This window comes from Esox lucius, chromosome 12 (assembly GCF_011004845.1).
Source record: "Esox lucius isolate fEsoLuc1 chromosome 12, fEsoLuc1.pri, whole genome shotgun sequence".
Taxonomy (NCBI): domain Eukaryota; kingdom Metazoa; phylum Chordata; class Actinopteri; order Esociformes; family Esocidae; genus Esox; species Esox lucius.
Window position 1 is genome coordinate 25,953,510 of NC_047580.1, and position 27,338 is coordinate 25,980,847.

General features: G+C 41.4%; 2 protein-coding genes across 7 annotated transcripts in view; one reads left to right on the plus strand and one right to left on the minus strand.

Annotated features, from left to right (window-relative positions):
• Positions 1 to 3,295, plus strand: part of itga5 (integrin, alpha 5 (fibronectin receptor, alpha polypeptide)) — a 38,298-nt gene extending 35,003 nt beyond the window's left edge. Inside the window, exon 30 of the mRNA XM_010890544.3 lies at positions 88 to 3,295. Within this exon, the coding sequence (XP_010888846.2) occupies positions 88 to 171 (84 nt within the window). The 3' untranslated portion in view covers positions 172 to 3,295. The remainder of the gene's footprint in view (positions 1 to 87) is intronic.
• A 20-nt stretch (positions 3,296 to 3,315) lies between these two features.
• rapgef3 (Rap guanine nucleotide exchange factor (GEF) 3) overlaps positions 3,316 to 27,338 on the minus strand; it is a 32,781-nt gene continuing 8,758 nt past the window's right edge. For 5 of the 6 annotated variants that reach the window (XM_010890540.4, XM_020051674.2, XM_034296012.1 and 2 more), the window contains 26 exons: positions 26,263 to 26,307; positions 20,630 to 20,736; positions 20,343 to 20,464; positions 16,045 to 16,285; positions 15,645 to 15,729; positions 15,085 to 15,145; positions 13,991 to 14,067; positions 13,703 to 13,849; positions 12,531 to 12,634; positions 11,932 to 12,020; positions 11,591 to 11,669; positions 9,733 to 9,883; positions 9,243 to 9,325; positions 8,639 to 8,669; positions 8,342 to 8,420; positions 7,998 to 8,135; positions 7,599 to 7,696; positions 6,861 to 6,986; positions 6,063 to 6,244; positions 5,789 to 5,879; positions 5,633 to 5,683; positions 4,704 to 4,791; positions 4,543 to 4,607; positions 4,391 to 4,445; positions 4,228 to 4,299; positions 3,316 to 3,972 (listed from right to left, as the gene is read on the minus strand). In XM_010890540.4, coding sequence (XP_010888842.2) covers positions 3,854 to 3,972; positions 4,228 to 4,299; positions 4,391 to 4,445; positions 4,543 to 4,607; positions 4,704 to 4,791; positions 5,633 to 5,683; positions 5,789 to 5,879; positions 6,063 to 6,244; positions 6,861 to 6,986; positions 7,599 to 7,696; positions 7,998 to 8,135; positions 8,342 to 8,420; positions 8,639 to 8,669; positions 9,243 to 9,325; positions 9,733 to 9,883; positions 11,591 to 11,669; positions 11,932 to 12,020; positions 12,531 to 12,634; positions 13,703 to 13,849; positions 13,991 to 14,067; positions 15,085 to 15,145; positions 15,645 to 15,729; positions 16,045 to 16,285; positions 20,343 to 20,464; positions 20,630 to 20,736; positions 26,263 to 26,307 — 2,586 coding nt within the window. In that variant the 3' untranslated portion in view covers positions 3,316 to 3,853. Of the gene's footprint in view, positions 3,973 to 4,227; positions 4,300 to 4,390; positions 4,446 to 4,542; positions 4,608 to 4,703; positions 4,792 to 5,632; positions 5,684 to 5,788; positions 5,880 to 6,062; positions 6,245 to 6,860; positions 6,987 to 7,598; positions 7,697 to 7,997; positions 8,136 to 8,341; positions 8,421 to 8,638; positions 8,670 to 9,242; positions 9,326 to 9,732; positions 9,884 to 11,590; positions 11,670 to 11,931; positions 12,021 to 12,530; positions 12,635 to 13,702; positions 13,850 to 13,990; positions 14,068 to 15,084; positions 15,146 to 15,644; positions 15,730 to 16,044; positions 16,286 to 18,662; positions 18,759 to 20,342; positions 20,465 to 20,629; positions 20,737 to 26,262; positions 26,308 to 27,338 lie in introns of those variants that run through there. The other variant, XM_010890542.3, reaches the window with a different exon arrangement.

A 27,338-nucleotide genomic window follows, 5' to 3' on the forward strand; every position in this document is an offset into this window, starting at 1 on the left:
AGAAAATATTACGTGAATGACATGTTGAACATTGTATTCAGTTTGAACTTTTCAAACCTTTTTTTCCCCCTCTTTTCTCCGCCACAGCTTGGATTCTTCAAAAGGTCGTTACCCTATGGCACGGCTATGGAGAAGGCCCAACTCAAACCCCAGGCTGCGTCTGAGGCCTAAACACCATAGAAGGATTTAAAACAAACTATGTTCTTGTTCGAAGAACCAAAGAAACCTAGAAACCCACATGATTGCAACAAAAAGGTGTCTCCTTTTAATGGTCCAGAGAGGATTAGACTGCAGTTGAAGAGTAAAGAGGAGGAACGACCACTGGATCTCCACTGTTCTGCACTACAGATAGAGAAACCATATAGACTCAAAACCAAATGAATGTTTTTAATTTAATATATGTTGTTTTTGTTTTTTCATCATTGGGTTGGGGTTGGTCACCAAGCTGAACTTCAACTGCCTTTAGACTTGGTATTCAAATTCCCAAACTAGCGACTCCAGGAGGATAAGAGGAGCAGCTTTTGGAAGCCCTGGATTTGATTAATGAAGATGTTCAGTTTCTCTCTGCACATCTTTTAAAACCGCTTTTAATTCCCTTTTGGAATGTTTGACAGTTTTTCTAAACTGCCTTATTTGGTGCTAAAAAACAATATCACTGCTTCAAACAGGTGATGGTCACAGGTTCTTTTAATGTTGAGGGGGACTGAATGCATCTCCCTTCCTCTCTGTAGCCTTGAAGTAATCAAAAAGACCATCCCAAGATCTGTTTACCGCAACCAAAGGAGCATAGTCAGAGCATGTGTCTCTCTCATGTGTCCCTTACCTTTACACCTGGACTTTTTATCTGTCGATGTTTCTAGCGAAGATGTTTCTGCAGCCAGAGTAATCTTTTCCCGCTTGTTTCCATGTATGTTCAGTTGCTTCGGTAATGTTCGGCTAGCCAAATCGGCTTCTTCAGCCTCAGGGCGGTGGACATGCAGTGTTTGGTCCAGTTGTTTTGCACTCAAAGGAAATCTACTGATGATTCACAGTACGCCAGAAACTGTCAGGACGCTGACTGGCTGATCTTTCTTTCAGTGATGTTAGCCTGTGCTGATCACTTTGTGTCAATGCTGTATATTCATGCTCATTGTGAGGAAAGCATTGCCTTAGAGTTGACTGGGACATGACTGGATCAATCCACCATGGGCCTCTGAGATAGAGCTCACTGAAAGCTTTAAACGGGGTGGTGCTTTGCCAGAAATCTGGGTAGTCACTAGTTCGTCTGCATTTGTCTTTTGCTTTAAGGGGTTGAAGCAAAGACCGTCCCAGTATATCCACAGCCTTGGTGTTTAATGGTGCCTTGGAGACTATTTAATGATCGCGTGTTGCCAAAGAGAACGGGGAAGCTGCATCTGAGCAGGTCACCAGCAGATCAGGGCTCACTTTGTGAGTGTTAGCCTCGTGCTAACTGGCTGGATCTCAAGCTCACATTCTTTTGCCATGTGAGTATCAGGGAAACAGCCGAATGTCCAGTCCCTACACATTTGTCCCTACACATTTTGACATACATCTTGCAGTGTGCTAGGAGCAATCTTTGTTTTTGGTAGTTTTTTTCTGCCCTTATGGATAGAGAACTACGAGTACCAGGCGTCCTTCCACCATGAGGCTGCAGCTTCACCCAGGGACTGAATATTTCAGGCTAATTTTATATGTAAATAGTCTGAGAGTGTGCGTGAGCGAGGAGGTATGTGCGATGGACTGTGTGTGTGTGTGTCGCTGTGTTTTTCATGTGAATAAGAAAGATATTTCCCATTGCCAAGTCCTCTCTTCTCTTGCATGGAGGGGAAGGGCGGACGTGTCCAGCAGCAGTGATGCTAATAATTGCATAACTACAATCTGAACTCAAGGTGGGTAATGACTGCCCAACAGAGTTTAGGAACGCCAGAACCTGTGTAACTATTCAGTTAATGTTATAGAGACTGCAGTGCAGTGTGTGAATACATACATGTACAGTGAAATCTATGTGTGCACAAAATGCACTGCCACCTAACCAGAATGCGATAGATTAAGTCATACAACTCATACTTCTCTCACAAATGACCTGTTTGTCAGTATGGTTCTGATTTCCTCTCTGTGCTTCTTCTAAAAGGGATAGCAACTTGGCATTGGGAACTGAAAAAAAAACGTGTTTGTAAGTGCAATATTATTCTTCACGCCGGTTGATATTGGATTTAGTTTTTGTGGGTGTGTCTGTTCTCCTTTTTGATTTTGTTATCTGTTGTATTAAAGATGCAGTCTGGGAAATTTGCAAGTAACAAAATAATTTTCCAAACCTCCCATTAAGGGCTAGATGTGTGCTGGTAATATGTGCATAATCTCTTAGCAGAATTGCTATCATACCTCAGTTAGCAATGAGCGGTTGAAAAGTAGCATGTGACATGGTGCAGTATTTTTGGGGTCCTTTTTGTCAGTGCTTACCATGTTTACCGAAGACTGCGGACTGCATCTTTAAATCATGTTCATCCAACATTTGATGTGTGATCGTAACCGTATAAAAGACTGTGGTTGGAGGGGATATTTTCAGAGGTTTTGGACATTTTCTGGATTATTCTAGTGCACGTATTTGACCACTTACGTTTTGCTCCACTGCTCTCACTAGCCAAACTTTGATGACACTTTTGGATATTAATGGTAGGAAAGACTGCCTCAGAGTTGAACTCGAGTGGGCATGTTACATGTGTGACAATGTATGTGCAGTTGAATTACATCACCTAACTTAACAGCCATAGTGTTACATATTTATGTAATATTTTTTTGATGGCCCCCTTGCTCATATTGGATTTAGTCCACACACTTCATCAAGACACGAGGTGCAAGGACTGCTAACGCCACTCAGTGGATTGTTTAATGTATCATATTGTTTGGAACACTATTTTTATATTGTTCCGAACGGTATTTGTTTGGATAGTAGTGTCCAAAAAATGTCAACCTAGTATTATTTATGTTGAGAGGTTTTTAACAGCATCCTCTGTGGTTGCCGCAGGAGACAGCACTGGGTTTATCCTGGTTTTCTCCTCTTTTTTTTACGTCCCATTTAATCTCCTTTTAACAAATTTGTACATACAGTATATTTCTGGCAAGGAGAATATTTTTTACATTCACTTTTAAAAGAAATGTTTTGTGAAATCTACTTTCCCCATATTGGGGATTTCTTTTGTGTGGGGGGGGGGGTTGGAGGCTTGTCTTTCAGTGATCATTTGTATCTTATTTTACGGTTTGAATTTCGAATAAAAATGACAACTTCTACAAAAAACTGACTTAATTGACAACACAATTATGAAAATAATTTATTTTGAATAAAAATAAACCCTCTGGTATGAAATGTTTTACACACTTGTATATATGATCTAGCAAAACATTTTTAATTTCATTATTTTACATGAGTTGTATCAAAGAGAAAAAAAGGCCAAAACTAATCCCATATCTATGAGCTATAGTACTAGATATACTGTATGGTACTAGTAAAAACAAGCTCATTTTCCTAATAATATGCAATACAAAAGTTTGTATAAATGACAGCTAATGCCAATTGCTAATATTTTTTCCTCAGATGTAGTGTTGCATCATCGCACAGCCCCATCAGCAACCGTAGTCAGTGAGAAACCTACTTCCCTGGAAAGGCACTAGGGGTCACTAGATACTGCCTGCCAAAACTATCTTAAAGTCTTTGTCCTGTGGATTTGCACCCCGACACTCCGGAAACATCCATTGTCCTCCATTCTTGACAATAGTCTTTTGCGCTTCTTTGCTTGCCTGATTCAAAAGGTTGAATTATGGAGACGTTTTAATGGCCACTGCTCTGGTTCAGCCGTCAGCACTCCAATCCCCTGGACAATTGTGTCAGTTTGCGTTGGTTGTCGATCACTTCAAAGTTCTGAACATAGTGGCGGATGTTGCTTGAGTACCGGAGAGGTAGGGACTGCTCCGAATCTGGACAATAAACAATTGGAAACACGTGTAAAAAATAATTATAATTGTTGCCTTAGTGTGAATGTTGTCTTAGTATGTTCTGACCCTACTAAGGATTTTTTTTACTAGCCACTGTTGTTTCTTGTTTCTTGCTCTTTGGGGTTTCAGGCTAGGTGTCTTTAAAAGCACATCGTAACTGGTGATATAAATTAGATTGATGGAATGTGTAAAGCATTGACTTGTCTTTGGTGGATAACAGCTTGTGGCATATCTTACATGTGGACACCCGGATGGAAGGCGTCTCCAGAAACATCCTATCTGCCAGTCCCTTCTGAGGTGAGGAAGGCACTGGAGGACAAAGTATCACAGACGATGAATGCCACATCGCCACAACATTGGCCTTGTTACACCGTCCCTTCATACAACTTGGTTCTCTTACCATAAGGTGTGCTTCTACACCCTCGAACAATCTTCACTATCTTGGCAATCATGCGCTGCAACGGTAAAAAAAGAAAAGTTAGCTTATATAGCCAGGTTTACAGACACTGCGCCACCGCCTAACCAGAATGTGATAAAAGTGACACAACTCACCATTTTCTCAAAATTGACCAGTTTCTCAGTGTAGTTCTGGTTTCCTTCATGCATGAATGTCATGTCTAGTGGTACAGTAGGCCAACAGAAGAACGCACAGGTTCAATACAGGATCAGGTATTATTTTACACAGGTACGGGTCTCATCTATTGCATTATTACCTTTAAGTAGCAAGGGCATGAAGGGGATGTAGGGGGGGGTAAGCTTGGCCACAGCCAGCCTGTACGCCCTGTGGTTACGCGACGGATCCTGACACAGGAAAACATGGACATTTTAAGAAAGCATTTAACAGTACGCTGACACCAGGTGTTAACGAAGCAAGCAACAAATACCATTTGATTGGATCTATTGAAAATGTTGACATAATGGGAGGGAAAACACGACTCACACCAAGGGAGTGATATCATCCATTGTTATGAAGGACATTTTGGGCTTCATTCAATCAAACCCGCATTGCAGTATTAACACTATGGTCGGATTAACTCCCAGATTGATCGTGGGTAACTTATAAAAAGCTACAACTTCTATCAGGGCTACCCAACCGCCACCAGTATACTTTCCCTTTCATAACTAGTTTCAATGTCTACAACTTTGAAAGCTGGTTTGGTCTTGAACGGTTCAAAATATACTGTTTTAGCCTTACTTGATGCTAATTACATGCTCAACCAGTTTTATAAAAAAGTGTATTCATATATGCTTCAAGCTGAGTTACATGCACCTTGGCCATTCCCATGTACCAAATTTTACCACTCTACATCACTTGTTGTATGGCTTGTTATAGTGCCACCATGTGGCCAATTGGGATGGTGTTGCACTTACAATTCTGCAAGATTCACCATTCTATGTCGTACAATCTGACTTTCATTTTCCATGGCAGAAACGTTATAAAAATAATAATAATAACCAATGCTAACAAATACAAAAGGTATTGAGACAAAGATATTGACAGGGACCCATTACTTTGCAACCCCCAGTAATAATAATAACCATACAAAGAAAGTGCCTGGACAAGGGGTGAACACTGTAAAAAGACACAGCGTAAACATTGCTATGACAGGTTTGAATAACATAGATGCAAACACTGACTCACCATTAACCTCTCGTAGGCACAATAGACCCTTTTCGTCTTACTTGGCACTCTCTGTCAACAACAACAACTACTGTTACAAGGTCTATTATGATAACCATTTCACAGCTGTTATATTCAAATAGTTCTAAGGAAGAAAATGACGACAGCAGGCCTCACCTCCCAGGTCTTGTACAGTCTCTGCACAGCACTGTTACTCAGACCAAACATCACAGCAAAGAACGAGTTGAGGTTCTTTTGTTCCTTCAACCTAGACCAACACAGTCAATAAAAGCTGTGAGACTAAACAATTACAAGATAAGAGCTTTTTTTTAAGGTATTTATTTGATGCATTTTATACTTTACTGTTATTGTACACAACCACTAATACAGTATTTCTGATAGTTAATATAGAGTCTAACAAGGTAAAAGGAGCGATATCAGTGACACTCACATGGCGGCGATCTTGATGAACTTCTTGAGCAGCATAGCTCTCTTGACCAGGTCATCACACAAACAAACCTCTGTCACCACCCAGTACTGTACTTGGTTGAAACGATGCACAAATCGCTCCAGGTTAGCTGTGGTGGTGCCGGGGAAGTTATGTTGCCCAAATACATAGTAAACAAGTTCCACCTGGTGTAAGAAACATTCATTCACCTGTCAGTATTCACTGTAGAAGGATAAACACACACTGAAAGCTGCGTATATCTGCCCAATTTATCAATCAACCATCCAATAGACTGGACATTATCACTTTATAATATTATTTTTAATAATTCAACCTCCTTGTGAAATGGGTGTTTTTGCCTCAGTGGGACAACTTTTTAAAAAGAATAAACATTACATACAACGTGGCGAGTGGCGAAGGAGCGGGAGGCCGTAATGCAGAACGTATAATGTGTTAGACAATGACTAACTGACCGTTTCTGTTATCAGTTTCAGTTATCAGATTGGCGATATCATGAAGAGGATGACTCAAACTGCTTTTACAAAGACAGCCCAATATTGATATTTATTTAATTAGTTGGTTGTTTGACCCGTCAGATCAGCTCTGAGAGACCAAATTGTGAAAACAATATCTAAATGTGTCTGTCTATGTTGACTCATAGAAATGCCTTAGTGCCAGACAGACTGTGTATTTATGCCAGGTGCAGGTATACACCACAGCTTCTCCAGTTGTAACTTTCCTCCTGTTGACCCATAAATCTATAACCTCCATAAGACTGGCACAGCCCGGCCACGGCCTCACCTCATGCATGGCAGTGAACAGCTCCCAGTCGTAGTTGGTCAGCTGGCCGGCGATGTCTTTGGAACACATCTGCTCCAAGAACTCTGTGTTGCTATGCTCAGGACCCTGCTGCTCCCTAAGAGGTGTCTGTTGACGTGCCAGAGAAGAAAATACAATGAACAACACAATGAACAACGCAATGAACAACGCAATGAACAACGCAATAAACAACGCAATAAACAATGCAATGAACAACGCAAAAAACGCAATAAACTACTCAATAAACAATACAATGAACAACGCAAAAAACGCAATAAACTACTCAATAAACAATACAATGAACAATGCAATAAACTACTCAATAAACTACTCAATAAACAATGCAATGACCAACGCAATAAACAATGCAATGAACAACGCAAAAAACGCAATAAACTACTCAATAAACAATGCAATGAACAATGCAATAAACTACTCCATAAACTACTCAATAAACAATGCAATGAACAACATAATAAACTACTCAATAAACAATTCAACGAACAACGCAATAAACTACTCAATAAACTACTCAATAAAAATGCTACGTCGTCATGGAGGGGAGGAATTCACCCAAAATGCGACGATAACCCGGTGGCGGATTTAATTCAACACACGTGAAGTTGTTGAGGTATAGAGAATTTCCTAAGGACATCTCAGCAGCCAGGAGAGACTACAGCAGATATTGGCTGTAGGTGATGAATGGATGATGAGGCTCACCAGTTGATCCACCTGGCTGGCAGTGCAGAGGAACAGTCTCTCATTCAGTCCAAGTGAGGTGTAGACCCCTGTGGCATTCAGCTTCAACTGAACCCTGTCTGTGATACAGCCACCACAAATACTTTAACACACACCTGAGACACAGCCCAACAAGACACAGGTGGTTACTGAGACCTACGCACTAATTAAAACCTTTGTAAGTAGTATATTTACCTGTAACCTGAACATCAACATGTAGCTACAGGTAAGAAACCAATTTTTATTTATTTAACTAGTCTTGGCCGAGGAGGGACTGAACACACTGGAAGGAATGTAATGAAAATCTTGTACAACTGTGTTTTGGGAATTTTATTCAAATTGCTCCCAGTGGACACGTAAAAAGAAAGCGCAGCCACCTACCTCCCATGGAGTTGATTTTGACTAGAATGTGACCTCCACCTGGGTTCACCAGAGATGACAGAAGATCCTGAACTGATGAGATGACCGGCAGCACCACAGTGACTGACGTATGGTCAGGCCGGAAGAGCTCATACAGTACTAGGAGAGAAAATGTTCTCATTGAGACAACCGAATGGTTAACCAGTAGGTAATAAACATTACAAGATAAAACAGGTCAAAATAATGATCATGCTATAGTTGACAAAACATAATCTAGTTGACCAAAAAATTATGATCATGCTCTAGTTGACAAAAACGTAAGTTGATCTACTGTGTATTGTTAGTGTTGTGGTAGTTAGACTGACCTGTGTCCTGTGGTCTGATTGGCGGACAGTTCCCCATTGTCTCCTCACAACTGGTAAACCAGTCAAACTGATGGTTGAGCTGATGGAGACAAACAACAGACATTTTAGACTGGTGTGGTTTTTCATTAGTCAGTTTTTTTAATTATTTGAATGTTTGTTGTTATCTCACAAACTGCTACAATGGAATGTACTGTGATCCGGTAACACACAGAGAAGTATGTGCGTACAAGTGATCTTTATTAAGTCCGATTTTAGGTAAACCAAAAAATCTTAAGCATGTAATGTGAGTCTACTTACCTTCGTAAGTGACCCAAAACCATTCTCAAGCCTGAAAAGGAAATATTATTTCAATCTGAAGTTATAGATTTGAAACAGCTTATTTTCAATCTAAAGAAACATCATTACAGATTTGCAACTCCATAATGTTAACGGTGCCATATGTCAGATTTTTTTTGTACTACAAGCACAAATACAAGCACAAATACAAGCACAAATACAAGCACAAATACAAGCACAAATGACTAGAAGACATCTGCCAGTAAAGCTTTAAGTCAACGTTGTTCGGAGTGCCTGAGATATTCCCAATTCAAACATTTTCGCCGGTCATTCAGTTTGCATTGACGTGTCGTCTCCTCATACACACTTCACACAGGCAGTACAGCCCCTCCCACCCTAAACCACCCTGGACCAGCTAATACTATCCCCATGACATTTGGTGAGGGGAAAGTGGGGACAGGTTGTGTTATGGTTTAAATTCAGTCTTTCAAACGTCAGAGACAGGATTTTACACAGTGCCCCGTTAATGTGCACATTACTCCAGTCATGAGATGAATATCCACCCCATGACATTCATACTGGTACTGTAGGGTGTTGACTGACTGATTATCGCGTAACTACTCACACTCTGGTTTTCCTCTTGTCTCTGAGCTGCTCCTTCAGCATACTGGACAGACGGGTGTCACCTGCCACCTCCTGCCTCACCCTCTGTCATACGAAGAAACACCATGTAAAAACACTGCATGTACAGTGTAGACACACACACACACACACACACACGCACATGCAGACACAGAGACAACCACAACAGAGGCTCTAATTTCCACGCTTTACAAAGATGTGTGTAGTTACTAAACAGGGGTTGTCAATTGGTCTTAGCTCAGGGCCTCAGCTGTACCAGGTAAACTCATTGTGACTCAATATTTGCATTTCAAAAGTATTTCTTAGATAATATAATCTAAGAAATAATTTGTGACTACAAAAGATTCTACCTACTATTAACTTTTTAAATAATTTACCCGACAGAAAAAGAAAACCCAGACTTATTCCAAACCGCCCATGATGCATTCCAACAACTGAAACCACTGCTCTGCAGAATCCCACCAATCACCCACCTCTAGGAAGTCTACAGCAATTGGGTCGTCTTTAAGAAACTGGCCAAACAGAGCCACCCACTGGCCAATCAGCTTCACTATCTTCTGCTTTGTGTTGAGTGCGTAGGCTGCTTTCTCCAGCTCTGAGCCCTCAGAAGGCTCTGAATGGTAGGTGCACTCAGGGTTAAGGTGCCATTGGTAATTGTTTTTTAATGAAAGCTCAATGTTTGCCTTACACAAATGTGAAAACTGTCGATAACTATACAAATGTGAAAGGAACCGACTAATTTGAACACCTTACCACAATTACTCTAAACCTAGACCAATGTCTGAACAACAACATAACACAGGTATACAAAACTAAACTACAAAACTATTGTCTAAACAACAACATACAGATATTCTAGACAGTCATTGGTTGCTGCTGTTGCCAGAAGACACTAGTGTTTCTGGAGCAGAGGCTACTGTGGTTTATTTGTGTTACTGTGGGAATTTAATGCAATAACATTTACATGGTTCATTTGTTTTTTGTTAGACATAAAAAATTCTCCCACAAATATTTTGGTATTGGATACCCTCGGAGGCATAATGTAAGCAAATATATAGACCCAACAACAAATGGCACCATAATCATTATCGTCATCATTATCCCTCCACCACTACCGTCATTATCATCATCATCATAATCAACATGCCGCCATCATTCCAATATCACTACCATCACAATTATCATCCTCACCCCCACATCACCACCAACATCAGCGTAATCATAAACATCACTATCATTACCAGCACCACCATGATTACCATCTGTACACTCATCATCATCATCACTGTGATCACCTAAACAATCTTCATTATCATCAACACAACCACTATTTTCATCATCATTACCATTACCATAATCATTATTGTCACCACCATCATTAAATTCAGTCTTGTACACCTTGTACATTCAATTTGCCTCTTTGCACATTTAAAATTGCCATTGTGCCTGCATTTTAACAGTTGTTACACACGCATGTCTACCTCAGGACCTCATTGCTGCTATCTCTGCATCTCTGGTGCACTAGCTACCTTAATACATCACTCCTTAATTTGCCTCGTTTACACATCTTGAATGCCATTTTGTAATTTCCATTTGTACCCGAACAACTATTATACCAGTTGTACCATACACTATACCCATTACTTGTAAAATGTCTGCCCTCCTCTATTTTTCTTAGTGCACATTTAGTATTGCTCATCTACACATTACACTGGTAATATACATATACTTAATACTTTTTCTGCCTTCCTCAATTTGCACTTCTGGTTAGATGCTAACTGCATTTCATGGTACTGTACTTGTATTGTTCAATGACAATAAAGTTGAATCTAATCTAATTGTCCTCATTACCATTACCAACACCATCATCAACCTCACCATCTTCAACATAATTATCATCATCATCATCAACAACACCATCATCATCATCATCAACCTCACCATCTTCAACATCATCAACAACACCATCATCATCATCAACCTCACCATCTTCATCATCATCAACATCATCATCATCAACCTCACCATCTTCAACATCCTTATCATCATCAACAACACTACCATCATCATCAACCTCATCATCTTCAACATCCTTATCATCAACAACACCGTCATCATCATCAACCTCATCATCTTCAACATCATCATTATCATCATCAACAACACCATCATCATCATCAACCTCACCATCTTCAACATCATTATCATCATCATCATCAACACCATCATCATCAACCTCACCATCTTCAACATCATCATCATCAACCTCACCACCTTCAACATCATTACCGTCATCATCAACACCGTCATAATGACAATCATAAAGGATATTGGTGTTGCAGGGCTGGGCATAGCTGGCTGGAGGGCATGAAGACCCTGTGGGTCAGTAGGAAGTCGGTCACACAGGGATCTGAAGGTACACAGAGCAACACATTAACTCACTGACAAGGCCATCCCCATGCTTCCTGCTCAAAAAACACGAGCACAATTTAAATACTCTGATCTGGCTTCTCGTGGACAGTCTGACGTTTCAGAGGTACAGTTAAAGGAACTCCTGTTCATTGAAAATATAGCCACAGGAGAGTGGCCGATATAGACAGATCCAACTCCAATAGCAGGGAAATCTCTGTACCCATACTCAGAATGCAAGGTAAGTTAATCAGGAATCCTACCTATAGCGTCATTGCTATTAGCATCCAACTTCACTGTCTCAAGCAGGTGTTCTAGGATCTTCTCCGGCGTTCCAGACATCACTGTATATCTGTGTGTATGTGTGTGTGATTGTTGGGGACACTTTGGTTAACAATAATATCAAGAGGTAGTCAGCTTAGAATATTCCCTAATTATTTTTGACCAGATCAGATAAAAAGATCAGGCCTAACCGAACAGGGTAGAGGTCAATTTACAGACAGGAAGATCACTGTAATTCTGTCACCAACACATGGGCTTATTTATTACAGCAAATGTCTGGTTACATCACATTGGCCTAAGAAACCATTGGAAAGGACGTTTATGTAGATATTTAAAGTAAATGTGCATGTTTAACATATTGCTGTTATAAGGTACAGGTGCTGGTCATATAATTGGAATATCATCAAAAAGTTGATTTATTTCAGTAATTCCATTCAAAAAGTGAAACTTTTTCTTTTAATTGTGATGATTATAACTGACTAATGAAACTAATGAAAATCCCAAATTCAGTATCTTTTTGATGATATTCTAATTTTATGACCAGCACCTGTATATTCTACAAGAGGTGGGCATGTCTCACTTGCTGTTGGTTCCTCCTCCTCCCTGACTGGTTGACTCAGTCTTTTCCAGCACTAGCACAGCTTTACCATGTTCCTCCAGACGTACAGTGTTAGCCTCCACGTCCTGAAACACAATGACAACACATCGTCATACATACACATATATATATATATATATATAGCACACACTGACAACCCACAGGACAGAACACATCAGTATGAAGACACACGGGACAGAACACATCAGTATGAAGACACACGGGACAGAACACATCAGTATGAAGACACACGGGACAGAACACATCAGTACGAAGACACACGGGACAGAACACATCAGTATGAAGACACACGGGACAGAACACATCAGTATGAAGACACACGGGACAGAACACATCAGTATGAAGACACACGGGACAGAACACATCAGTATGAAGACACACGGGACAGAACACATCAGTATGAAGACACACGGGACAGAACACATCAGTACGAAGACACACAGGACAGAACACATCAGTATGAAGACACACAGGACAGAACACATCAGTATGAAGACACACGGGACAGAACACATCAGTATGAAGACACACGGGACAGAACACATCAGTATGAAGACACACGGGACAGAACACATCAGTATGAAGACACACGGGACAGAACACATCAGTATGAAGACACACGGGACAGAACACATCAGTATGAAGACACACGGGACAGAACACATCAGTATGAAGACACACGGGACAGAACACATCAGTATGAAGACACACGGGACAGAACACATCAGTATGAAGACACACAGGACAGAACACATCAGTATGAAGACACACAGGACAGAACACATCAGTATGAAGACACACGGGACAGAACACATCAGTATGAAGACACACAGGACAGAACACATCAGTATGAAGACACACGGGACAGAACACATCAGTATGAAGACACACAGGACAGAACACATCAGTATGAAGACACACAGGACAGAACACATCAGTATGAAGACACACGGGACAGAACACATCAGTATGAAGACACACAGGACAGAACACATCAGTATGAAGACACACGGGACAGAACACATCAGTATGAAGACACACAGGACAGAACACATCAGTATGAAGACACACAGGACAGAACACATCAGTATGAATACAGCATCTACACAACATCCGGCTGTGGCCACGCCCACCTTGAGGATGCGTATGAAGTCCTGTTTGTCAACTCGGAGGAAGTGGCAGTTGTCCTCTCTCAGGATAATGGTGGCCGCTCTGGGAGCATCGTTCACTAAGGCCAGCTGCCCAAAGTCCTCTCCCTCATGTAACGTAGTTACCAGACCCTGCACCACAAAAATGCAAGGGCATTCAAACTTTAGCTGTCTTACAGTGAAAACACAATTCAAATTCACTACATCCCCGATTTTAATCAATGATGTGAAAATGTTAATGTTTTACACAGTTAACGAGGTTGACAGCCTCACCTTTCCGTGTGTGATGACATTTACAGACCCTTTCCAGATAATGTACCAGGACGTGCCTTTGTCTCCTTGACTAAACACTGAAAAACACAGACACATTGAAAGGATTCACGTTAAGTATATCTCCATCATGTCAGAAACTAAGTCACTCTGATTCACATGTAATGCTGTCCCAAACCACACCTTGTCCAAAACAAATTACAGCCTGGGCGGCAAAATTATGATGATCTGAATCTTTTATTTGACGTTCAAGAAGGTGCACATTGCATTAACGCTGAGGTTTCAGTGTTTAAGTCAGCTCTGCCAGTAGACGTGGTTCTCTGACAATCTAATCTAGTCTGTTCAAGGTAAAGATGTTCAAACATTCCTTTTGGTTTCAGTAAGTCAGCAAGTTTACATTTACACCAACATCCATTTATTACTCAGGATAATATTCTGTACAATATCCCTAAAAAGTGTTTATCCCGGAAATGTAGGACCTGGATAAGAACCTGGGATAATATGCAGAGGTCAGATGAAAATGCAGGCTCAGTATAAGAACCTGAGATAATGTGCTGGCGTCAGATGATAATGTAGGCCCTGTATCAGAACCTGGAATAATGTGCTGATGTCAGATGATAATGTAGGCCCTGTATCAGAACCTGGGATAATGTGCTGATGTCAGATGGTAATGTAGGCCCTGTATCAGAACCTGGGATAATGTGCTGATGTCAGATGATAATGTAGGCCCTGTATCAGAACCTGGGATAATATGAAGAAAAAATGATAAACTGAAAAAAACAATAAAACATGTTTGAAGGTGCTTTTGTTTTTGATGCATATTTAACACAGATGAATTTACTAAGTCATAATCCCCACAAAACCTACCAGTAAAACTTGAGCTGGATATCAACAATCCTTTTAAAACAAATTATACCTACATAAGACCTCAACATGGATTTGAGCACTTTTCTGCACTACTGTAGACCTAGAAGTTTGGTTAGTAACAGGAATAATCAGTTGTACACTGCCTTCAGGACAGAGGACAGAAAGAAAGAGACAGAGATTGACACAGTTTATGGACACGTCAGACAAAGATCACAGACAATTACACTCACATACTGTGCCTGCTTTGGCATGGGACTCAAACACCAGTACCGCTGCCAACTCCTTACGAACCTAGAGGATGAGAAAAGGAAAGGAATGAGACGGGATTAAACAAGTAGGGGCAGTGAAACGCCTTACATCCTCAGGGCTGCTTCCCCTTATCTGACCCAGATTAAACCTATTCCTGGACTAAAATCTCTCCCAATCACATTCACATGCTACACTGAGCACGTCTTTCGCAGCCCAGGAGTATATTTAATCTTAGTCCGGGAAAATGACCTTCCGTGTGCAGATTTATGAGTTGCACTGATCTAGGATCAGGTCCCTACTCTCCCCATAATTAGATTAACTGCAATCTGAAGCAAAACTGTTGCTCAACTCTGAGAGTCTTTGAATAACCTGATTGCAGGAACATCTTCAGAACAGCCAGTGTCCCAACTTGCGCCCTTTACCCATCTATAGCGCAGCACGTGTTTGAGGCTCAGGATGAAAGAAGTGCACTAGATAGGGAATAGGTTGACATTTGGAACGCACAGGGCAACAGGGGACAGAGCAGGAGGCTGTCACTCACCGAGGTGGAGAGATGAGCCACTGCCTTGACGTGAAGCAGCTCCTCGTAGATCACCTCCAGGTCCTCAGCGCTCCGCTGGCTGGGGCTGCAGAGGACGGGGGCACGTCACGGCCAGTCACCATAGTAGCAGTCACGGTGATGTAATTGAGACACGACACAGTAAAATATCATATAAGACAAAGGATGGAAGTGTGCCTTGGACTCGTGGGGCGTATAAACCACAGTTACAAATAAAAAACAACTAAGACAGCCAAGTGGTTTGTGCGTGGTGAAAGGTGGCTGGATTTAATGCTCGAGCTGTCAAGGTGAATAACCTGTTGTTCGGTCCCTGAGAAATTGCTCCCAGGTCGTATTCTCAGTCAGCATGATAAAGATTCAATGATAATGAAACAGTACTTACCATTTACGTAAAATCATGGTCAGAAGGGCATCTGGACCCATCTGAAGTAATAAGGACAGACCCTCCTGCAGATCATCGTCTGATTGGTCCTTTTCATTAGTTGTGTGGTTTATTAAGAGTTTTTCTTTGGCCATGTGAGTCACTGGGTCTTTCTCATTGGTCAGCTGGTTTAATCCGAACTCAGAGTCCATGAAGCGATACAATTGAGTGTCTTTGTCATGGAAATTGAATTCTTGTTTCACTAGATTGGGATAATAGGAGAAACAGAGTTAGGATACACTGTCACACAACCATATTAAAACAAAATATTCCCTAAACCTATATTTCGACACTGACACAACGTTCATCATTTTGTTAACAATAACATTTCTCAGTTTCAACATTTGATATGTTGTCTTTGTACTATTTTCAATTAAATACAGGGATAAATGATTTGCACATCATTGCATTCTGTTTTTATTTTCCATTATACGCAGCGTCCCAACTTTTTTGGAAAAAGGGGTGCACTACAAAGGGTAATTACCATATACAAACCCAAATCCAAAAAAGTTGGGACACTGTACAATTGTGAAAAAAAACAGAATGCAATGATGTGGAAGTTTCAAATTTCAATAGTTTATTCAGAATACAACATAGATGACATATCAAATATTTAAACTGAGAAAATGTATCACTTTAAGGGAAGAATAAGTTGATTTTAAATTTCATGGCATCAACACATCTCAAAAAAGTTGGGACAAGGCCATGTTTACCACTGTGTGGCATCCCCTCTTCTTTTTATAACAGACTGCAAACGTCTGGGGACTGAGGAGACAAGTTGCTCAAGTTTATGAATAGGAATGTTGTCCCAAATACAGGCTTCTAGTTGCTCAACTGTCTTAGGTCTTTGTCGCACCTTCCTCTTTATGATGCGCCGAATGTTTTCTATGGGTGAAAGATCTGGACTGCAGGCTGGCCATTTCAGTACCCGGATCCTTCTTCTATGCAGCCATGACATTGTAATTGATGCAGTATGTGGTCTGGCATTGTCATGTTGGAAAATGCAAAGTCCCTGAAAGAGACGATGTCTGGATGTGAGCATATGTTGTTCTAGAACTTGGATATAACTGTCAGCATTGATGGTGCCTTTCCAGATGTGTAGGCTGCCCATGCCACACGCACTCATGCAACCCCATACCATCAGAGATGCAGGCTTCTGAACTGAGCGCTGATAACAACTTGGGTTGTCCTTGTCCTCTTTAGTCCGGATGACATGGCGTCCCAGTTTTCCAAAATGAACTTCCAATTTTGATTAGTCTGACCACAGAACACTTTTCCACTTTGCCACAGTCCATTTTAAATGATCATTGGCCCAGAGAAAACGCCTGCGCTTCTGGATCCTGTTTAGATACGGCTTCTTTTTTGACCTATAGAGTTTTAGCCAGCAACGGTGAATGGCACGGTGGATTGTGTTCACTGACAATATTTTCTGGAAGTATTCCTGAGCCCATGTTGTGATTTCCATTACAGTATCATTCCTGTATGTGATGCAGTGCCGTCTGAGGGCCCGAAGATCATGGGCATCCAGTATGGTGTTCCGGCCTTGACCCTTACGCACAGAGATTGTTCCAGATTCTCTGAATCTTTGGATGATATTATGCACTGTGGATGATGATAACTTCAAACTCATTGCAATTTTTCTCTGAGATACTCCTTTCTGATATTGCTCCACTATTTTTCGCCGCAGCATTGGGGGAATTGGTGATCCTCTGCCCATCATGACTTCTGAGAGACACTGACACTCTGAGAGGCTCTTTTTATACCCAATCATGTTGCCAATTGACATAATAAGTTGCAAATTGTTCCTTATCCTCCAGCTGTTCCTTATCTGTACATTTAATTTTTCCAGCCTCTTATTGCTACCTGTCCCAACTTTTTGGGAATGTTTAGCTCTCATGAAATCCAAAATGAGCCAATATTTGGCATGACATTACAAAATGTCTCACTTTCAACATTCGATATGTTATCTATATTCTATTGTGAATTAAATATATAATTAAAATTGAATATATATATAAATTATATAATATAAATAATTAAATTAAATGTATGAGATTTGTAAATTATTCCATTCCTTTTTTACACACAATTTGTACAGTGTCCCAACTTTTTTGGAATCGGGTTTGTATTTTGGTAAGTCAGGTTGGAAAATATAAGGAAGCTTTTACGTTTGGGTTTATATTTAGGTTTGTATTTTGACTTAAATCATGCTCACTAGTTCACCTACATCGCAACACCTAGGTTGAATTGTCAGGCAATTGTCTACCCAATCGACATAATCTAAAAACTGTTAGACCAACCTGACCACATCCCAACACATTGCCAATGTTATGTGAAAAGAACTGTTGGCCCAAAGCCCTTTATCAATTTTCTGATGGATTTGAGAGTTTGAGAGAGAGCCCCGTGTCAACATTCCAAAACGCTAAACCCATTTGTGACCCATGTCCTGCCACAACGTACTTTGAAACAAAATTGTCTATGAACACTGACAGTCAGACGGAATAGTGATACGTTCGTTAAAAATGAAAAAAAAGTAAAATTAAGTACTTAGTCACTGGGCAACTGTTATGGTGATTTACCTTGACATGGTGATTTTGCCAGCCTTCTTAATGTGCGTGCTAGCTACTTAGCTAGCTTAATTAAAAAACAAGAAACCAGGCAAGCCTAGTTCAGCTGACCCGCAATAGAAAGTGTTGATCATGGCTGCCCTCTCAAGATTCTAACCTAGGTCTCCCACGTGACAGGCTGTGTCTTTAACCACAACACCACAGAGCTGACCATTTGCAGAGTGTCAGTATAGCATATTGACATTATATAATGTTGTCATGCATTAACATCACGTCAAGTTTGAATATTTCGTTAGACACCATTAACCATCGTGTTAAACTGAGTAACGGTATGAAGTTTACCTCCACCACAGTGTCTATGAACTGTATGACTTTTGCAACTGGCAGTTTTAAAAGCGCATTAGCCAGTAATATGTCGCTAGATGCAATTACGCATTTTGTTAAACTTAGTAACGTTTCTTATTAAGTTTACCTCCACCACAAATAGCATCTATTAACTGTATGGCTTTTGCCACTGGCTGTTTGAACAGCTTATTTGCCATTTGTGAATGACATTGATACAATAACTACTGTATCAATATAGGCAACGATAACAGACTTTTACGTCAAGTGAAAAGATGAAAGAATCGTGTAGCCAGCGAAGTGTTTGACTATCCTGAAGAAATTATAATAAAAAAATTCACCAGAAATAGTCGCAATATAACAGTAAACTAGTGATGTCCGTTCTTCTTGCAGCAGGATATTATGCTAGCATCACTAACTCAGATTTTCTTTTTCAAAATAAAAGCCATCATTGAATTATATAAAGCGATATAGTTAGCAATCTAGTCTGTCAATCTAGTCTGTCATTTTATGTTTAATGACTGTTCCAATGTTGTTCTTGTCTGTTCTTTATTTACATATGAGATCGTAAACTATATGGCCTTCTAAATGTCAATGATGGCTTTTATTGTGATAAAGAAAAAGAGTGCTGCCAGCATAATATCCTGCTGCTAAAATAATGCTAATGAAGCCTCGTTTGGCCATCACTACAGTAAAGTTTCATATTAGTCTTCCCGTAGCTACAGAAGGTTTTAGCCGGCGAAGTTTTTGTCTATTCTGAACAAATCGTCTTTTACCACCGGCCGTTTTAACAGCTAATTCGCCATTCGTGAATGACATTGAGTATCTATCAATATAGGTGACGATATATTTATAACTGACTTTTTTGTCAAGTGAAAAGACAAGAGAATCGTGTAGGCAGCAAAGTGTTTGTCTTTCCTGAACTAATCCTTATAACCACTAGAACTGTTTTCTTTTGGGTTAAAGCCAGCAAGGACCTGTTGTTCTGAATCCTGCGTTTCTAACCACTACACTATTTAACAAGGGGTAGCCTCTCAGACAGGGACAGATTGACGGACGGACTCAGTAAGAACCATTTTTCTAGGCTGGCTCAGTTTACGCGGGCCAGCAAAAATACCTTTTTACATCAGATGACCTATTCCAAGAGGCTACAGTACGTTGGTATCTGTTAACTGAATATAAACTTGGATGCATAACTATGGACGCACAATATAAAAAACCTTATGCACCCACATGAAACCTACAAGGGCACGTTTTCTTTGTCTAATGAGCACTAGAAAACATTTGGAATCAGTGAGTTCAGCCACTCTTTAAACATTGCAATTTTATATCCATCTTAAGCTAATTTACCATGAACAATGATTCCTTCATCCACCAGGACTTGCCACATGCCAACTGCCTGGCTCCTTGATTGGAAGCATTCATTTAGCTTCATTAACCAATCAACAAGCTCTTTCCCAGAACAACACTGTCTGTAAGGGGGAGAGGGAAGAACTGTCAAGAATGTATATTTCAGAAACACAAAAAGCACATGTAACAGTAGTATTATTGGCAGTTATTGGCATTTGTTGTCAGTTGCTACAGAGAGCAGTAAAGACCTGACTACAGAGCCCTTTGCATAAAGCCCAAAAAGGTACCTGTAAGTCTTGAGATGATGCTTCCTGTCTCTGATTAGGCCAGGGTTACGCTCAATCAAAGCACAATACACAGCCTTCGCTGCCTTAAGAATACGGTCAGAGAGAAACTACAGGGATGATAGAGAGAGACAGAGAGAGACACATTTAGCTTTTCTCTTGGTATTTGTTACTTCTTTCTTGTTTCTCACTTACAGCACTTAAAATTGAAACTGAAATCAATGGAGAGAGAGAAAGAGAGAAAGAGAGAGAGAGAAAGTGAGAATTGAAGAAAGAACTTGCCAAAAACATATCAAAAACAGTCAAATGTTAAAGGTTATTAAACAATGGGTCTCATTCACTGCCTATCATAGCCACGCAAACAACATGCTTTCACACTGTGTAATTTTCATGATCTGATAAAGAGTGAAGATTATACTGTATAAATATAGAGAAAGTGACAGCAGTGTTCCACTGTGTAGACTGAGCTTGTAGGCAGAAGTTGGAAGTGTGAAAAGTGTTAGAAAACACCTCTTCTGAAAGGAACATTCCTGAAACCATTAGTGATGTCGCATATACAGTACAGTACTAGTGCGAATGGAGTGTATTGCTTTGTGGAAATTAAAGACCCTTATTGTGTGTGTGGGAGGCAACCTGGTGAAAGTTAGTTTCAGAGACGCTACTCAACTCTCCCACACAGAACAAAACTCACAGCCTTCGCATCAAATTGACAACTGTTAGTTTCTGACAGCTTGTCCCCTCAGTTTCAAGACTGTATCAACAATCACTGAAGCAGGCCAAAGCTTATGGCACCAAAAGGTTGCTGGCTCAAATCCCTGAGCCAACAGAGTTAACCATAAAACTTGGTTCTGAGCCCAGTCTCTGAGGGTGTCTCAGTGCGAATGAAATGTATTGTATAACACATCTTTTACATGTGTGAAATACGATAGAAATAGACAGTTTTCTAGGCCAAGACACAAACACTGTTCCATCATTTTCTTGGTTTGTCCATTAACATGGCACCAGCGTACGTGGGTTGGTCAATAATAGCACATTATTTCATGTTTGTATACTGGTTTTCAGTCCCGATCTTGCACTGATGATGAACAGTGACATTCCGAAAGCTTTTCCAAATGCTAAAACTCTTTCACCGTCTTGCTCGCTAACTCCAATTCTGTTAAATGGTAATATTTCCTACTTTTTCCTTTTCATACACATCCTCTGTGACAGAAACAATATGACAAACCGTGGCATAACAATGTTTACTAATTTTTTTTAATGAACTAGGACACGCTATTTCTCTTACTTTCCACTCCCTCCCACTGTATATTTTTGCACCTAGTCTTGTGATACCACAAGTGACTCACACAGCTACTTATTTGTTCTTGGACTTCCTTCAGGGCATTGTTTGTCCAAGGCGGTGGTCTTGAGATTAAGTCTGAACTCAACAAAGGCTATTTCTTATGGCATTTCTGTCAACCCAGCTTGGTGTTGGTGGTCTCTCCACCTGCTTGCCTGTTGGACCCCGAGCCAGCTGTTTTTTCTTGTAAATAGTGCTAACCTCTTTCCTCTTTCCCCTCCCCTAAATCGGCCCCTAAAGCCTGCCCTGGCCAATGACTCTGGCTACCAGCCACTAGCTGAAATAATTGGCTTCTGACCCGTGACTGATCTGCTGACCCCGGGCTCTGTGATGACAACACAACCTGACAGGAGCTGCGGTTCTCATACGACCGGACAGAAGTATTAAAGACCTCAGCCGCGTTTTAACCAGTGTGTTCTTGGAACCATGAACCAAAACCTGCGTGCCAGTTCATAGTTCACAGAGACACACCTGCTGTGTGACAACTTAACAGAGGGCTCCCAGCAAAAAAACCTGCACCCTCAACCCCTGTCTTTCCACTGGCTGTTTGTTCCCAGATCTAGACTGTAGGCCATGCATCATTCTGGACCGGTCATACTCTCCACTGGCGTCTACTGGGCCTCTTTCCCAGGGGACTGCAGATTTACTCTACTAGCTGTGCTGGCTGAAGGTCAACTATATTCCCATGTGTCCTGACTGTCCCTGTGGACTACTAACTACCATGTTCTCATGCAGGTCTACTCTGACACTAAAATAATAATCTGCAAATACATAAATTACCTCTCCTTCTTATTGCAGCCAGGCTGGCATTTCCATGGCGTCTGTGTTCCGGTTGCTATCCCAAACACAAATTCATACAGTATAACAAATACATGACCTTCAATATAGCACATTATCATCAATATCAGGACTTGTATCAGGTACAGGACATTACCTCCCACCCATATGACCATCATTCACAGGGAACAGCATGGTGCTTGCGATGCCAGGGTTGTGTGTTTGATTCCAATGGCGGTCAAAATGAAATGTACTATGTGCATGAAACAGCTGTCAGTTGTTCTGGTTAAGGACTTCTGCTGAATGATAGAAATGTTTTATTGTGTCTATCAGACCAAGAGCTCTAAAACTCCATGAAGAACTAGAGAAGGGCTATTCAATTACAGTCCTAACGGCAGACAGTAATTTTGACCTGGGATACTAGGCAATTAACTAGCAGTACACTCTAAAAAGAAAATGTACCATTTCATTTGAAAATGTGCTTCATTAAAAAGTTGCTATTTCAAGAACCTTTTAAAAGGGTTCTCGGGAGAACTTTGTTTTTCTACCGTTTCAATGTGAAGATGAACATTTTCTTTTTGGGAGTGTAGAAACAAAACAACATCCTACCCTGGAATTAGACAGTGCCTTGAAATACCATATGATTCCAGATACACTATGCCCGACACCTTTAATAATATGCGTTCCCTTCGCTTGGAGACACAAATGAAAGATCAGCGCGTGAAACGGCAAAAAGTGTTCTAAGGGTGGAGTAGTGTTAAGGAAGGATTCATTTGGGATTGAGCAATGCTGTATAGACTCAAAGTGGCCCTATCTCTTACTGAGCTCACGTATGTATCAGATCCTGAACAGACTGGTTATATGCTCAGGATGAACATTAATGACACAGTTTCATATGGAGAGACCAAGTCCATGACTGCCTTTGAATGCTTTCTCTGTGCTTGTATGATGTTGCATCACAAAAGGGCTTCACCCTGAACATCAGTGCCTGTTAAAATGGTTTATGGATTTGATCTATGGTTAAGGCCTTACACCCACATTTTAATAAAGTAAATGCTTGGTAACTTCATTATTGGGCTCAGTGGGAGATACTGTTTCAATCACTGAGTGTGGTTGTGTGGGTCTGTTCAACTGTAACATTTCCACTAGTGTAGGAACATTTCCTCTGTGGGTTAGTCTACACAGCTTCTCTTTGGGCTGTGACCTTGGTGGGCTGTGTTCCATTCTCGTCAACGGAAAATGACTACACCTGGAGGGAGGGCCGTGGAGGTAGGCAGAGACTGGAGCTATCACACATCCCTGTCTATGGACAGACAAGACCACGTCAGGCTCTGCATGGTTATTGTTTCCAACAAGAACACTTCCTCACTGCAGCACTGGAAATGTTGTATTCTTTATTTAAACCCTTTTGGTAGCCTTGCTGTGATTCTCCCATTAGGAACAATGAACCGCATCCTCTCACACCAGACAGAAGATCATGTGGCAAGCTGAAACATTCCATGGCTGACTGAAAAAAGGTACTACCAAAATGTTTAGTGAGGGGGAATTTTTTTTGTGTGTGTGTGTGTGTTTGTGTGTGTATATACTTATTATGTAGAAATGTGTGTCACATCCTTGAGATCCACACACTCTCTCTCTCATTTGGACACCTGTTTGTTGTTACTGCCCTCATCTGTATTCCTGATCAATGTCCCCATTTAAGTTCCCTCATCCCTCTTTCATCTTGTTCTCATTATTCAGCTTGTCATACCGAAGTAACAGTGTAACTCTTTTCATGTTGTAGTTTCAGTATCTTAGGTCTTATTAATATTCCTTCGTTCTCCATCCTGAGTCCTGCCTCCTACCTACAGAGCTACAACGGGTTAGAACCCAATATCTGTCTGGTAAAAAACAATATAGAACAATATTGGAGGTCTGATAGCCAGGCCTCGATCTGTTCAGTCAGCTCAGATGGACAGTCCGACAGGCAGACCGACAGGCAGACCGACAGGCTGACCGACAGGCAGACCGACAGGCAGACCGACAGGCAGACCGACAGGCAGACCGACAGGCTGACCGACAGGCAGACCGACAGGCAGACCGACAGGCAGACCGACAGGCACTTCGACAGGCAGACCGACAGGCAGACCGACAGGCACTTCGACAGGCAGACCGACAGGCACTTCGATAGGCAGACCGACAGGCACTTCGACAGGCAGTCTGACAGGCAAACTCCTGTGTGGTCTGTCACCCATGAGGAACACCTCAACCAACCTTTGAGGGAACACTGTACTGACCACTCTGTATCCCTGTCTACCAACAAATGCAAGTTCTACAAGCAAACTCTACGTCTCTGTTAACCTGCAAACGATGCATGCATATCCAACAGCCTCCATACACATTTCTAAACATTCTGCTGCCAGAGGAGTCTGATTTTGATGCTGATGATAATGTGTTTCAGTGTACTAAATATACTAGACGTTGTTGTTTCAGGGGAAGCCAGTAAGAGGTGTTCGTGGTGACGGAGGGCTGCCCACCTGACCGCCCCAAAGGACCAGAACTTTGCAGAAAAAGTCCTAAAATACCAGCCCCTCGTGTCACAACTGAACAGTCCTGGGTATCGGTGTAGACCTGTAATTCTGGTATTTTGTCTCTGCGGTCCTCACAGGTTGGCCTGTCTAAAACCATTCAATTAGACAGGCATGTTCTGTGTCAGTGCTCAGGGCCAGACTTGCAGGATGGCGACGTGTATAGATATCCCCAACATTTAGACGTCCTTTCAAATGAATTGGGATTTGTGGCGTGTGATTTATGTGTGCAAACGTGTGTAAGCGTATTGTGTCAAAGAAAGAAAAGTTAGTTACAAGCCTGTTCTGCCTTTCCATTTCAAGTCCCTGTTATCAGGCTACTGCTTTTTCCTGTGAGAGGTCTTTAGAAGGAACAGTTTGATAATAGAATGGGAGGGTTGGGTCTTTTCTGGCCAGGCCAGGCAAAGGGCAGTGGAGGAGGAGGGGTGGTTGTGGATCCTGGAGTGCCCTTCAGAGTCCTTGTGACTGTTATGTTGGTCTGGCTTGGAATGTGTTTTTAAAGACATAGCTGCTGAGGCAGTACTTCTGGATATTAGGAAGACAGACAGAACAGGTTAAGCGGTTACAGAGGATGCCAACGCGACAGTTCAGGATGTCAACCGAGGCTGGCGCACTGCCACATAACACAATCCCCAGAGAAAAGGCTGAAGGGCCATGTCGGGTGTCAATATGTGGTGGTTGACATAACCCAGTCGTCTATTCCAGAACAAACACACCCGATTCAACTTGGCAACTCCTTGAGTAGGTGGAGTAAGTGCACTAGGACTGGGCTGGAACAAACTGGGAAACATCTGGGGTTCCCTGGGTGGAGATCTTCATTCCCCGTTTTGACCACGCTCCTATGATGTTTCCATGGCATAACATGATATGACGGGGAGGTCAACTCAGTGACCTCGTAGTACCTCACAGGAAAACTATGTGTTTCACTGTCCCTGGGTTGATATACAACATACCTGCTTCATGGTGTCCTGGGTGTCCAGGGCCTCTGGCAATGGGGTCTGTGGTAAAGAGAAAGAATGACAAATCATGGACTATAACATCATGTCACAATTCCACCACAGGGGTTAATATCCAGCTAAGAAATCCTTTCATACATAGACAATGGTGGACAATAAGGCGTGTAAAATGAAATAGCTTCTTCACAGAGGTATACCAACGGAACTGACCGAACTGGTTGTCCATGGATACCACTGGGTGGGAGCCTGAACACAGATTGAACGTGGGCTATTATGTCATAGTAATTATAATGTGTAATGAGATACAGGTGCATGAGTCACATTTTGGTTGAGTTTTTTTAAAAATAGATTTTTCAATATATGGATTTGGCCAATACCCTCGATCAGTAAACCCCTCCTCTTGTCTGATGTCACTGGCACTATTCTGTGGCCTAATTCCCATCTCCGTTTTTTGTTGTTTTACTACCTGTGTTTTATGACTTACTGACACCCTTCCCAACGGTGTTTCCAAGCCAGCTGCTGTTATAATACAGATGGACTCTGCTGGCTAACGAGGTGTCATAGGAATACACAAGGCTTTGTTGAGGCCATTCTCTCCTGTATTAGATGTACTTTCTAGGTAAGGGCAATGGAGTCTCAGAAGAAATGACAGACATTATGATCTACCTGTCAGGGCCTGACTGCAGGGATTGCCCTATAGGCATCTCTTTGTTTCGTTTTCATTGGTCCCCAATTAGAGGCAGCTGGCCGGCATTGCCCAGGCGTGTTGTGCTGGTTTTGATGTAGTTGTTGAAAACTAATAACGGAATGTTGATCTACTAGTGCTCTTTCTCTTGTATCCTGCTATCCAATCATGACAATACTGGTTCCAGATTTTCAGTATGCCACAAAGTGGGATTATCAGTTTAATCGGTGAGAACTGTACAAATATGGCACACAAATAGATATGGTAAATTTTATGTGTGGCAGTGCTATTGATGCCCTTGTGCTGTGCTTGGCTATCAAACGCATCTGGAAGTACATTTTTGAACTGATTGTTTTTCCCTCAGCTCCACTATCTGCAGTTGAGGGAA